The following is a 13423-nucleotide window of genomic DNA, read 5'->3' as shown; positions in this document are numbered from 1 at the left end:
AATTGTAGGGATAAGTTATATATTTTTGAAAGGAGATCATCAATTTCACCTTTGAGTTCTTTAAGGACTTGTGGGTGGATGCCATCTGGCCCAGGCGATTTGTTATTTTTTAAATTTTTCCAGACAGTTTAGAACATCATCTCTCATCATCTTGATCTGACTGAGTTGTTGTTGTGGTTGTTGTTATTTACATTTATATCCCGCTCTTCCTCCAAGGAGCCCAGAGCGGTGTACTACATACTTGAGTTTCTCTTTCACAACAACCCTGTGAAGTAGGTTAGGCTGAGAGAGAAGTGACTGGCCCAGAGCCACCCAGCTAGTTTCATGGCTGAATGGGGTTTTGAACTCGGGTCTTCCCGGTCCTAGGCCAGCACTCTAACCACTATACAATGCTGGCTCTCTTTAGTCTCTGTTCTTTAGTCTCTGTTGCTAAGAAGCTTGGATATATACTCAGTATCCTCTGCTGCGAAGACAGATGCAAAGAACTCATTTAGCTTCTTTTCAATTTCCATATCCTCCTTCATTATCCCATTTACTCCCTAATCATCTAGCAGTCCAACCACCTCCCTGGCAGGTTTCCTGCCTCTGATGTATTTAAAGAAGTTTTTGTTATTCCCCTTGGTGCTCTTAGCTAAATGTTCCTCAAACTCTCTTTTTGCACCCCTGTTGGTCTCCTTGCATTTCTTTTGCCAGAGGTGGGAGTGTACTTGAGGAAACCTCATTGAAATTAAGAGGAGATGTTGGACATGGATAACTTATCATATTAATTTCAGTGGGACTTCCTCCAGTATATTAAGTCAGGGTGTCAGCTCAGCCAGAGTCTTTCAATATTTCTTTTGTATTAGTTGCTCCTTCTTGTTTAACTGGGGCCTCAGAACAATGATGAAGCATTTAGGAGAAAAGATAAAAACCAGTAAGCAAGCACTGGAGACCAAGATGGAGAAGATCTCCACAGCCACCATCTCTTTTCCTTTTGTGCTCAGGTAGGTTGGAATGAAAGACAGCCACACACTGCAAAATGCCAACATGCTGAAGGTGATGAACTTGGCTTCATTAAAAATGTCAGGTAATTTGCGAGCTTGAAATGCCACCATGAAGCTGGCTATGGCCAATATACCCATATAGCCCAGAACACAGTAAAACATAGTGACAGATCTTTCATTGCATTGAACAATGATTTCTTTAGCTAAAGAGTTCCTGTCTACATCTGGGAATGGGGGAAACATTCCTAACCACACAGTAGAAATGCCTGCTTGAACAAGGAAGCAGGAAAGTACAATGGAGTTGGCCAGTCTTTTCCCCACCCACTTCCTCATGCTGGACCCTGGTTTGGTGGCCATGAAGGCTACAACCACTGTAATGGTTTTGGCCAATACACAAGAAATGGCCACTGAAAAGATGATGCCAAAAGTTGGCTGGCGGAGGAGACAAGTCACTTTACCAGGCTGGTCAAGAAATAGCAAAGCAGACAGGAAGCAGAGCAGAAGGGAGATGAGGAGCATGTAGGTGAGATCCCGATTGTTAGCTCTGACTATGGGGGTATCCTTGTGAGTAATAAAAATTCCTAATACCAAAGCTGTAATCAGGGAAAAAGAAACAGCAACTGAGGCTAAGCTGATCCCTAAAGGTTCTTTATAGGACAGAAAGCTTCTAGTTTTGGGGATGCATCTATTTTTGTCCTTGCTTGGGTAGTGATCTTCTGGGCATCTGAAACAGTCTTCTGTATCTGAAAGATAGAAATAAATCCTGTTTCAGCACCAATTCCTGTGTGACTTGCACACAATTCTCACATGGCAGTTCATGTTGGCTTCTGACTTCCAATTTCAGAAGGGGAAATGGTAACACAAACAAAAGCAATGGCTGATATCCTTCCTGACTAACAAACTGTCAGGGTGGCAATGCTGCATTCCAGAATAAGGAAAAATTATTAATCCTTTTCTCCACAGCTTCCTGTACCACTCGAATATATGTCCATCAGTCTAGTGGTGGCCAGTGCACACTGGGGCAAGGGGTGATGTGGGAGGCGCACCCCCCCCACACACACCCCAGCAAGCACCCGCCTCCACTGCATGATCTTTAAGGGCCATATTTTCGGGGGGTGGAGGCAGCTTTTTCTCAGACTTTTCTTACTCCTGCAGCAACGCTTCATTGGTCAGGATGTCAGCCAATACATATAATTTTTCAGTTTATTAAATTGTTAATGGCAGCTGCTGTATGTATTGTTGCATTAGTTAGTTTTTAATTCAGGTTAAAGACTTTTTAAAAAACCCTAAAAGATATTTCAATCTTTTAAAACTGAGTTTCAACAGTTAGACTAATTTATTTATTCATTCATTCATTTATTTATCAAATTTGTACACCGCCCCAAACTTTCATCTCTGGGCAGTTTACAATAGGTTAAAAATATATACAAAAAACTTAAAACAATTTAACGATTTAGAAATAAACCACAGATTAAAACCCCCAAAATGTAGGATGCTGAGAAAGCTGAGAAAGCTTTCAAGAGAAAGCTAATTAAAGAAACACATTTTGGATATGATGAAGTTGCTTTGTTATGGAAGTTTCCCTCAGATGCCAGAAAGGCGGAAAACAGTTTTAAAATATCATTGCAAGCAAAGTCTCCTGGAGGCTTTACAGACAGGGCTTCTACCCCGAATCCCCTTCGGGAGAGAGTGTGTGTGTTCACACACCAGCCAAACCTACCCTGAAGTCCCTTCAAGATCCTTGGACCCACGCCACACACAAGTCGAGCTTTGTCTTACAAATTCTGTCTTACCTCGAGGTCTTTCCGGGTTTTAAAAATGCTGGTTTTAAGCTACTTTTTCTGGAAACACTGGAGCAAATAGGGAGAGGCACTGATGTAGAATCATTAGCATGATAAGAGGGATACGCTATTTACAAATGCGGATGTAGCTCTTTAGTAATCTCTCCCCCCCAATTGTCTAGAAGGAAAACACTATGTGAACTTGCATCAAATGCAAACCCGAGAGCAGAGTGGAGGGGCTGCTTCCCTCAGTGCCATGAGTGTAATTCGAAATGGCTTCGCTCCACATTTACCCCGCAGCATGAAGCCATGTGCAAATAATTACCTGTTGGATTTTTTATTTTCCCCCACACTAACATGCAGTATGAATTAGCCCAGTGAGACCTGGATATGCCCAGTGAGACCTTAATTTCATTTATCAATCGATCAATCGATCTATCAATCTATCTTGTAAATAAATAGATAGTACATAAGAACATAAGAGCAGCCCTGCTGGATCAGGCCCAAGGCCCATCTAGTCCAGCATCCTGTTTCTCACAGTGGCCCACCAGATGCTGCTGGAAGCCACAGGCAGGACTTGAGGGCGAGCCCTCTCTCTTGCCATTACTCCCCTGCAACTGGTTCTCAGAGCCATCCTGCCTTTTGAGACTGGAGGTGGCCCACAGCCATCCGACTAGTAGCCATTGATGGACCTCTCCTCCATGAAGTTATCCAAACCCCTCTTAAAGCCATCCAGGTTGCTGGCTGTCACCACGCCCTGTGGCAGAGAGTTCCACAAGTGGATAATGTGTTGTGCGAAAAAGTACTTCCGCTTTTTGGTCCTAGACCTCATGGCAATCAATTTCATGGAGTGACCCTGGTTATAGTGTTATGTGAGAGGGAAAAGAATTTCTCTCTCTCCAAATTCTCCAAACTATGCATGATTTTATAGACCTCTATCAGGTCTCCCCACAGTCGTCTTTTTTTCTAAGCTAAAAAGCCCCAGATGTTGTAGTCTTGCCTCATAAGAAAGGCACTCTAGGCCCCTGATCATCTTGGTTGCCCTCATCTGCACCTTTTCCAGTTCAACAATGTCCTTTTTAAGATGTGGTGACCAGAATTGTACACAGTACTCCAAGTGTGGTCGCAACATAGATTTGTATAAGGGCATTATAATACAGGTGAAACTCGGAAAATTAGAATATCGTGCAAAAGTCCATTAATTTCAGTAATGCAAATTAAAAGGTGAAACTGATATATGAGACAGATGCATTACATGCAAAGCGAGATAAGTCAAGCCTTAATTTGTTATAATTGTGATGATCATGGCGTACAGCTCATGAAAACCCCAAATCAACAATCTCAGAAAATTAGAATATTACATGGAACCAATAAGACAAGGATTGAAGAATAGAACAATATCGGACCTCTGAAAAGTATACAGTGTACTGTGCTTGATTGGCCAGCAAACTCGCCTGACCTGACCCCATAGAGAATCTATGGGGCATTGCCAAGAGAAGGATGAGAGACATGAGACCAAACAATGCAGAATTGCTGAAGGCCGCTAATGAAGCATCCTGGTCTTCCATAATACCTCATCAGTGCCACAGGTTGATAGCATCCATGCCACGCCACATTGAGGCAGTAATTGCTGCAAAAGGGGCCCAAACCAAGTACTGAATACATATGCATGCTTATACTCTTCAGAGGTCCGATATTGTTCTATTCTTCAATCCTTGTCTTCTTGGTTCCATGTACTATTCTAATTTTCTGAGATTGTGGATTTGGGGTTTTCATGAGCTGTACGCCATGATCATCACAATTATAACAAATTAAGGCTTGACTTATCTCGCTTTGCATGTAATGCGTCTGTCTCATATATCAATTTCACCTTTTAATTTGCATTACTGAAATTAATGGACTTTTGCACGCTATTCTAATTTTCCGAGTTTCACCTGTATTAGCCGTTTTATTTTCAATCCCCTTTCTAATGATCCCTAGCATTGAATTTGATTTTTTCACAGCTGCCGCACATTGAGTCGACACTTTCAACGAGCTGTCCACCACGACCCCAAGACCCCTCTCCTGGTCAGTCACCGACAGCTTGGATCCCATAAGCATATACTTGAAGTTGGGGTTTTTCATCCCAATGTGCATCACTTTACACTTGCTAACACTGAACTGCATTTGCCATTTTGTTGCCCACTCACTCAGTTTCGAGAGATCCTTTTGGAGCTCCTCACAATCCGTTTTGGATTTCACTACCTGGAAGAGTTTGGTATGATCTGTGAATCTGGCCACCTCGCTACTTACCCCTGCTTCTAGACCATTTATGAATAAATTAAAAAGCACCGGTCCCATTACAGATCCCTGTGGGATCCCACTTCTTACTTCCCATCCATTGTGAAAACTCTCCATTGATACCTACCCTCTGTTTCCTGTCTTTCAGCCAGTTAGCAATCCAAACATGTACCTTTCCCCTTATCCCATGACTGCTAAGTTTCCTCAGGAATCGTTGATGAGGAACTTTGTCAAAAGCTTTTTGGAAGTCCAGGTAGACTATGTCAACTGGATCACCTTGATCCACACACTCGTTGACACCCTCAAAGAAGTCCAAAAGATTGGTGAGGCAAGATTTATCTTTGCGGAAGCCATGCTGGCTCACTCCCAGCAGGGCCTGTTCTTCTAGGTCCTTTACAATTTTATCCTTGAGGATGCTTTCCAACAATTTGCCTGGAATGGACATTAGGCTAACTAGCCTGTAATTTCCCAGAACGCCCCTGGGTCCCTTTTTGAAAATTGGTATTACATTTGCTACTCTCCAGTCCTCTGGTACAGAGCCAGATTTCAGGGATAGGTTGAAAATTTTAGCAAGGAGGTCGGCAATTTCATGTTTGAGTTCTTTGAGGACTCTTGGATGGATGCCATCCGGCCCTGGTGATTTGTTAGCTTTCAGTTTTTCCGGACAGTTTATTACATCATCTCTTGTCACTACTATCTGACTCAACTCTCTAGCCTCCATCCCTAAAAAGCCTGGTTCAGGAACAGGTATATGCTCAGTATCCTCTGCCGTGAAGACAGATGCAAAGAACTCATTTAGCTTCTCTGCAACCTCCATATCCTCCTTAATAATCCCTTTCACTCCCTCATTGTCTAATGGCCCAACTGCCTTCCTGGCAGGTTTCCTGCTTCTCTGATATACTTGAAGAAGTTTTTGTTATTCCCCTTGATACTTTTGGCTAAATGTTCCTCAAACTCTCTTTTTGCCTCCCTTATTGTCACCTTGCATTTCTTTTGCCAGAGTTTGTGTTCCTTTCTGTTCTCTTCATTTGGACAGGCCTTCCAGTTTTGGAAGGAAGTCTTCTTCCCTTTTATGGCTTCTTTGATGGTACCCATGAGCCATGCTGGCATCCTCCTGGACTTAGTGGTATCTTTCCTCCTTTTGGGTATACAATCTAACTGGGCTTCTAGTATTGTGGTTTTGAGTAAACTCCATGCACTCTGGAGCGAAGTGACTCTCCTGGATTTCCCTTTCAGCTTTCTTTTCACCGTACTCCTCATTTTGGAGAAGTTTCCTCTTCTGAAATTCAAAATGTCCGTGTTAGACATCCTTGGTGATTTTCTCTCTGCATGTATGCTGAATTTGATGGCAATGTAGTCACTGTTCCCTAAAGGGTCGATGACACTGACGTCACGCACCAGGTCCTGGATGTCACTCAGAATTAGGTCCAAGGTCGCCTTCTCTCTGGTTGGTTCCATGACCAACTGTTCTAGGGCACAGTCATTTAGTCTATCTAGAAATTTGACTTCTTTGTCCTGACCTGACTGTGAATTTACCCAGTCTTTGTGTGGGTAATTGAAGTCACCCATAATTTCAGCCCTGCCTCTACTTGATACCTCCCTGATTTCTTCTTGCAAGTACCAGTCACTGTCAGCGTTTTAATCCGGAGGGCGATAGCATATCCCCAGTAGAACGTTCCCTTTCCGGCCTTGTATAGTCACCCACCTGGTTTCTGTGGAGGACTCCAGTCCACCTAGGTTTTCTAGCTTGTTAGATTCTATCCCTTCTTTAACATACAGTGCTACCCCTCCTCCAAGGTGCTCCTCCTTGTCCTTTCTATAGAGTTTATACCCAGGGATAACAGTGTCCCACTGGTTCTCACTGTTCCACCATGTTTCTGTTATGCCCACTATATCTATTTCTGCGTTAGCAACCAAGCACTCCAGCTCACCCATCTTGGCTCGGAGGCTTCTGGCATTGGCATATAAGCACCTAAACTGTGAATCTCTCCCCTGAAGTATGCTATTCTTTTGACTCTTTGACCTGCTGGCACAGGCTCCCGTCTGCTCTTTATGCGGTTCTGCCCTGTCCCCTTCTGTTTTATCTGAATTTATTGCACCCTCACACTTTAAGGGATGCCTTTTGCCAAACGGGATACTGCCCAGCTCCCGTCGGCTTTTCCCCAGGTGTCATTTTAAAAGCTTCTCTGCAACCTTTTTGATTTTAAGTGCCAGCAGTCTGATTCCATCTTGGTTCAAGTGCAGCCCATCCCTTTTGTACAGGCCTTGCTTGCCCCAAAATGTGTCCCAGTGCCTAACAAATCTAAACCCCTCCACCTGGCACCAACGTCTCATCCACGCATTGAAACCCCTCAGCTCTGCCTGTCTCACTGTACCTGTTCGTGCAACAGGTAGCATTTCTGAGAATGCTACCTTGGGGGTCCTGGACTTCAATACACTACCTATCAGCCTAAATTTGGCTTCCAGGACCTCCCGACTACATTTCCCCACATCGTTGGTGCCAACGTGCACCATGACAGCTGTCTCCTCCCCAGCACTGCCTAGAAGCCTGTCTAGATGCTGCGTGATGTCTGCAACCTTTGCACCAGGCAGGCAAGTCACTGTGCGGTCATCACGCGGGTCACAAACCCATCTCTCTATACCTCTAATGACCGAATCACCCACTACAAGGAGGCCCCCACCCCCCAGAGGAGTATCCCCTGTGCAAGAGGATATGGGCTCATCATCCACGGAAGGGGTCCCTTCTAAAGAAGCATTTCCCTCTTCCTCAGACCGATGTCCTCCTTGCCCAAGACCTTCTTTCTCCCTGACAGCAGAGGAACTACCAGCCCTGGAGTGGGATGCCTCTATCACATCCCTGAAGGTCTCATCCATATGCCTCTCTGTCTCTCTGAGCTTCTCCAGATCTGCCACTTTGGTCTCAAGGGATCGGATTTGTTCCCTGAGGGCCAGGAGCTCCTTGCACTGAGCACACACCCATGACTTCTGCCCATGGGGCAAATAGTCATACATGTGGCACTCCGTGCAATACATGGGGAAGTGCCCCTTACCCTGAGAACTTTCTATCTTCATACTGTCTTGTTGGCTGTTTACAGTATTTAGAGATAGTTTATTGTAAGTCGTTTATTATCTGTTTATTAGAAGGATAGGTCTCAGCTGTAATGGTCAGCTATTTAACTGTCCAAACAGCCTTTTCCAAGAATATGAGGGGAACGAGGGAGGAATATGTACTTACGATAGGGGAGGGAGGGAGGGAGAGAGGAGATTGTGAGTAAGTACTTAATTTCTCTTTGGTTCTTTCATGTCATGCAGCTGAGTATGGTAACTAACCCTACTCAACCGACAACAAATTCTTCTTTACTAAGTGATCTGCTACCCAAGATTTCTAATCTGGTGAAGGCATCTTAACGTGTTAACATATAATTACAGCTGAAGGTGGGGGGCTTTATTGAAAAGACATGAATTTTAAGTTGATCTGCTTCCTGAGATTTCTGCTTCAGTGTAGGTAAGGTAAAAGCCCTCTTGTCCTTTTGGCAGCATGATGCAGACCTCTGTCTAAGCAAGTAGTTATAGACACACACATTATGATACAAGACAGGCCTCTGTATAAGTCCTCTGAAATGACACTTTATTTTATGAAATGACCCTTATTTTGTTCAATTTGTAGTTAATGCATCACCTACCCTTCTGGTTAGAAATCTTCCCTTCTGGGCATGGAGTACAATTGTAGCAGCAAAATTTCTCCCCTTCTCTCCTTTGCTTCTGGTAACCTGGGTTGCAAGAGGCACTGCACACAGAAATGGGCAGCTCCTGTCCATATGAAAGGGGAGAATGTAGCATGAGATAACTCCCCCCCCCCCAATTTGCTTTATACTGTCTGGCTAAGTAGCAACTGGGGAAGAGAGAGAAAGTACAAAGTAACTCTCAACATTCATAGGAACACAGGAACATAGGAAGCTGCCGTACACTGAGTCAGACCATAGGTCTATCTAGCTCAGTATTGTCTTCACAGACTAGCAGTGGCTTCCTGCATGTTATTGGACTTCAACTCCTATAATCCCCATCCCTAGTGGCCTTTGGCGGGGATTATGGGAGTTGAAGTCCAATAACATCTGGGGACCCAACATTGAGAATCCCTGGTCTACACAGACTGCCAGTGGCTTCTCCAAGGTGGCAGGCAGGAGCCTCTCTCAGCCCTATCTTGGAGATACCAGGGAGGGAACATGGAACCTTCTGCTCTTCCCAGAGCAGCTCCATCCCCCTGAGGGGAATATCTTTCAGTGCTTATACTTCTAATCTCCCTTTCATAAGCAACCAGGGGACACCCTGCTTAGCTAAGGGGGCAGGTCGTGCTTGCTACCACAAGACCAGCTCTCCTCTTGATTTAGCCAACAAAAATAGGGGACTCCATGTGGTCTATTCTCACCCTTTTGCAACACAGAAAAATGTTAGGGTTGTGCCTGAATTGTTTCGTAACCTCATTAAAGAGGTGCCAAAACAATTTAGGCGGCTGCATCCAAAATGTTTTGGTGGGGGGCAGATGGTCGCTTTAAGAATGAGGCATGTAAGTTCTTAACTGCTCCTCTGGTGCCCCGCCTCTGTTCTGATTGCAGCGCAGTCCTTCCCAAAAACCTGTGTGTGGTTGAGTCATGGCAGCAGCATGCCCATGGCCACTGCACATGGCCACTGCACATGGTGCACATGGTGTTGCTGACCATGCAAATGGCTGCCGCTGTAATGCAGCTGCGTATGGTTTGGGGGGAAGGACAGTGCTGTGACTGGAACAGTGGCAGGTGGCAGAGGAGCACGTAAGAAACTGAGTGCCTCATTCTTAAAGCTACCATTCTCCAACCACTCCTACAATGGCAGCCCAAAACTACACACACACACACACACACACACACACACACACACACACACGTTCAAATATTGCAAACACAGATATTTGGAACTTTAATGATACATCTCTGTTTTTTGAAGCTGATTTCAATTCAGTATAGAACCAGATTGCCCATAACATGACCAGCTGATGCAGGAAAGGACTCAGACACTGGATCGTATATTGGGTGAATGGAGTAGGGATGTGCAGAATATTTTTGAGCCTGGAATGTTCTGAATAAAAAAAGGCCATTGCAAGTGTTTCGAGCTTGAAACAGAACACCCTCCAAATGACAGGCCTGTTTTGAGCTCAGAACAGAATGACCTTGTTCTGAGTTGGAATGTTCCAAGTGTTCTGAGTACCATATTGGAGGTGTGTTTTTCCCTTGTTGACTGTTTTTGGCACTGGCTTCCAATTGGCTTGCAATCTCTTTGCTTCTTGGTTGGCTTGTTATCATACAAATCAACTTGATTTTTATGATGACAAGCCAACCCAGAAGCAAAAAGATTGCAAGCCAATCAGATACCAGTGCCAATACCCACCAGCATAACAGAAACATGCCTCCAAAATGGTGCTCAGAATACTCGGAAAGTTTGAGCTCCTTCTGGGCATTTTCATTCCATTCCGACCATGGAATTGAATACAAATCCTGTTCCGTGCACATCCCTAGAATGCAGTCACCATTAAAGATACCCTAGAATGCGTACCTGCTTAAAACCTCTGTGCCACACAATTAGATCATCATTAATGGTCAATTCTGATTCTTCAAGAGCATTTAGAGCCACCCTTCCCACTTTCACTCGAAAGAAGGACTTGTTTGGAAACGTGATCAAGTTCATTATATCAAATCCATCTCCCATTTCTCTGTTGTAATTAAAAGAAACTGTTTCTCCAGCTGAGTTGTTATATGACATCCTTTGAAGGAAGGAATGCAGCTGTTTGAAAGAGAAAAGTAATACAAGGGACATATTGGTATTTTTATGCTGACATTTACAAAACAAATTCCCAACAGATGTTATTTAACCCTCAACCTAAGTCATTAAATATTACTCATGAGTAAGGCTTCTTGTTCCTGAGTAGTCCCATTGGTTACATTAGATGACCACCAAACTATTGGCCAGACACTATCACCTTTAAAGGTCAATTGAGCTAGCAAAAGGAAACAAAACTTAAGTTTCTGAAGAGAATCAGGATTTACTCTCCTATCCCAAATGATTTCTGTCCCAAATGGCTGGGACATTTGTTTTGGGGTGGTTTTTCTCCCAGTTGACTTGACAAGGAAGTGGGATAGAAAATCATCTACCATCTGGATCCCATTCATTTTGTGGTGGTTTTGTACCATGTCATATTAATAACAGAAATATTGTAAAATGGTCAATGGCCATCATTTGGGATATACTGTGTATTAGGGATGTGCAGGGAACACAAATGCCAATGCCCAGAAGGTTCCATCAAAATCAGTCGAGCTGGTTGTTCTGACAGAATAAGCATGGAACAAGCTCAGAACACTTGAAATGTTCCTAGTGCCATTTTGGACTCCAAAATGACAGTCTTCTAGCCTCTGCACATGCACAGCAGCCATTTGTGTGGTGGTGCTGACCATGCAAATGGCTGCTGTACATGTGCAGAGACCAAAAGAATGCCATTTTGGAGTCCAAAATGGTGCTCAGAATGCTTGGAATGGTCTGACTCGGAATGGTCGTTCTGTTCTGAGCTCAGAACAGGGCCTTCATTTGAAGGTTGTTCTGTTCCAAGTTTGGAACACTTAAAATGGCCTGTTTTTTTCTTGGAACGTTCTGAGCTTGGAATGTTCTGCACATCCCTACTATGTACCAAAGTACAGGTAGCAACACAGGCAAAATGGGAGTGCAGTGGGTTGCATGTGTACACACATTTATGCAGCTGGATGTAGGAGTTTACCCAATAACACAGGAAGAGGGTTAATATAATTTCATCTACAACCAACCTGAAAACCCAGCTTTTCTGTAGTGGCAGAATAGTAAAAACAAACAAACAAAACCAAACCACCCAGCTTACATTTTCTTCATGTTCAAAGTAGAGGACAAAATGTGCACAACTAAATTTTATGATTTAATAAGGCATATACAGCATTGTATCAGTTATGCACATTAAAAAAACCCTGGATATTGTTTCATCTTATATTTATTTGTCTGTGATAACAAAAACACTTGGTTCTGCAGACCCTACCTCCCAAGGCCAGATCGTCTCAAGTTTCACATCTTTTTTAGCCACCATCATTTTAGGGATGTTTGTAGATGAATAAATTTCATCCAAGGCATGTGCAAGGGTATAAACAGCATTATAGATACTGTAGCTGTGGCCACTTATGTCCATTTCAAACACAAGTCCAGGGAGTTTCTCCAGCATCTCCTCTCCAGTACATGTTTCATTGATTTCCATTGGTGCCTCACTTCTTGGAAATAAACAGTCAAATGCTTGCTCCCAGAAATCATTGAGGAAACTATTCCCTTGGTTCCTGGAAGGTTTTATGAGCTGAAGAAATTGCTTAAAACCTAGAAGATCTCTTGAGTGAATTGTGAAGGCAATGGCACCTTGGAACAGATGGAAATCCCATTCCCTTTGAAGGCCCAGTAATGTGAAATCCATCTGAGCTGTAGTAATCCACACCTTTCTAAATGATGCGTTTTCTTTATTTCCAGGATCTCGGAAAAATATAATGGTTCTCAGCCATACAAATGTCAAAGATTCTCCATAGATGATAAATGTAGTGGCTTTTGTATCTGTGAAAGGTACATAAATATTTGACATTATTGCCAGAATGTCTTCCACAGTATCAAAACAAACTTGTTTTGGGAGTCTTTCTGTGAAGGCTGAACAGATTGCATTCTGGGAAAGCAATGGCTCAAGAGTCTGCAAGAAATGTTCTCCACTGTCATCATCCACAGCAAAAAGCCCGACCCAGGTCCATCCAAAATGAAGAAGCAAATGGATAATCCCCATATACTGATGAGCTTCATTTGGGACCATGTGATAAAATGAAGGGTGCTCCACTGTAGTAGCCTTATCTGGGGCTAAAGAGCCATAAGTAAGCTAAATGGAAAAGTAATGGATAATTTAGAATAAGTTAGGATCAGTCTTACTGTGGATGTGCCTCCTTATGCAACCAATAACGTATCTGTTGAAGTAATTTTTTGTTTCAGTGAATGGGTCAAGGGAACTTTTGACCGAATTTTCTCATGTTGTGGGAATTTGATGCCAATGCTGGACATTTTATTCAGTCATGCCCCTCAGCACAACAAAAGCATATTCTAATTCACTACAAACCCCATATCCCTCTGCACAGATCCTACCTGTGGAATCTTGTAGAGACCTATGATGTTTGCCATGTGAAAAGATACATCAGAGCTAAGTCCCCCAATGATGGCTAATAAGTTTTGGGAGCTGTCACATTTATAGTTGGGGACAAATCTATGTGATTTGAAGAGCAGCTCGAGAGTGGTCCGATATGTCATCCTCGC

General features: G+C 43.4%; 1 protein-coding gene across 1 annotated transcript; it reads right to left on the bottom strand.

Moving 5' to 3' along the window:
- Positions 1-824: 824 nt before the first annotated feature.
- Positions 825-12932, bottom strand: LOC128329578 (vomeronasal type-2 receptor 26-like). The gene is made up of 4 exons (XM_053261050.1): positions 12132-12932; positions 10631-10858; positions 8728-8854; positions 825-1726 (listed from the first exon to the last, which is right to left on the bottom strand). Exons 1-4 carry the CDS (start codon positions 12930-12932, stop codon positions 825-827), a joined length of 2058 nt encoding a protein of 685 aa, XP_053117025.1.
- Between the last annotated feature and the right edge of the window lie 491 nt (positions 12933-13423).

The sequence above is a fragment of the Hemicordylus capensis genome, chromosome 6, assembly GCF_027244095.1.
Source record: "Hemicordylus capensis ecotype Gifberg chromosome 6, rHemCap1.1.pri, whole genome shotgun sequence".
Classification (NCBI taxonomy): Eukaryota; Metazoa; Chordata; class Lepidosauria; order Squamata; family Cordylidae; genus Hemicordylus; species Hemicordylus capensis.
This window is presented reverse-complemented; position numbering and strand designations above follow the sequence as displayed.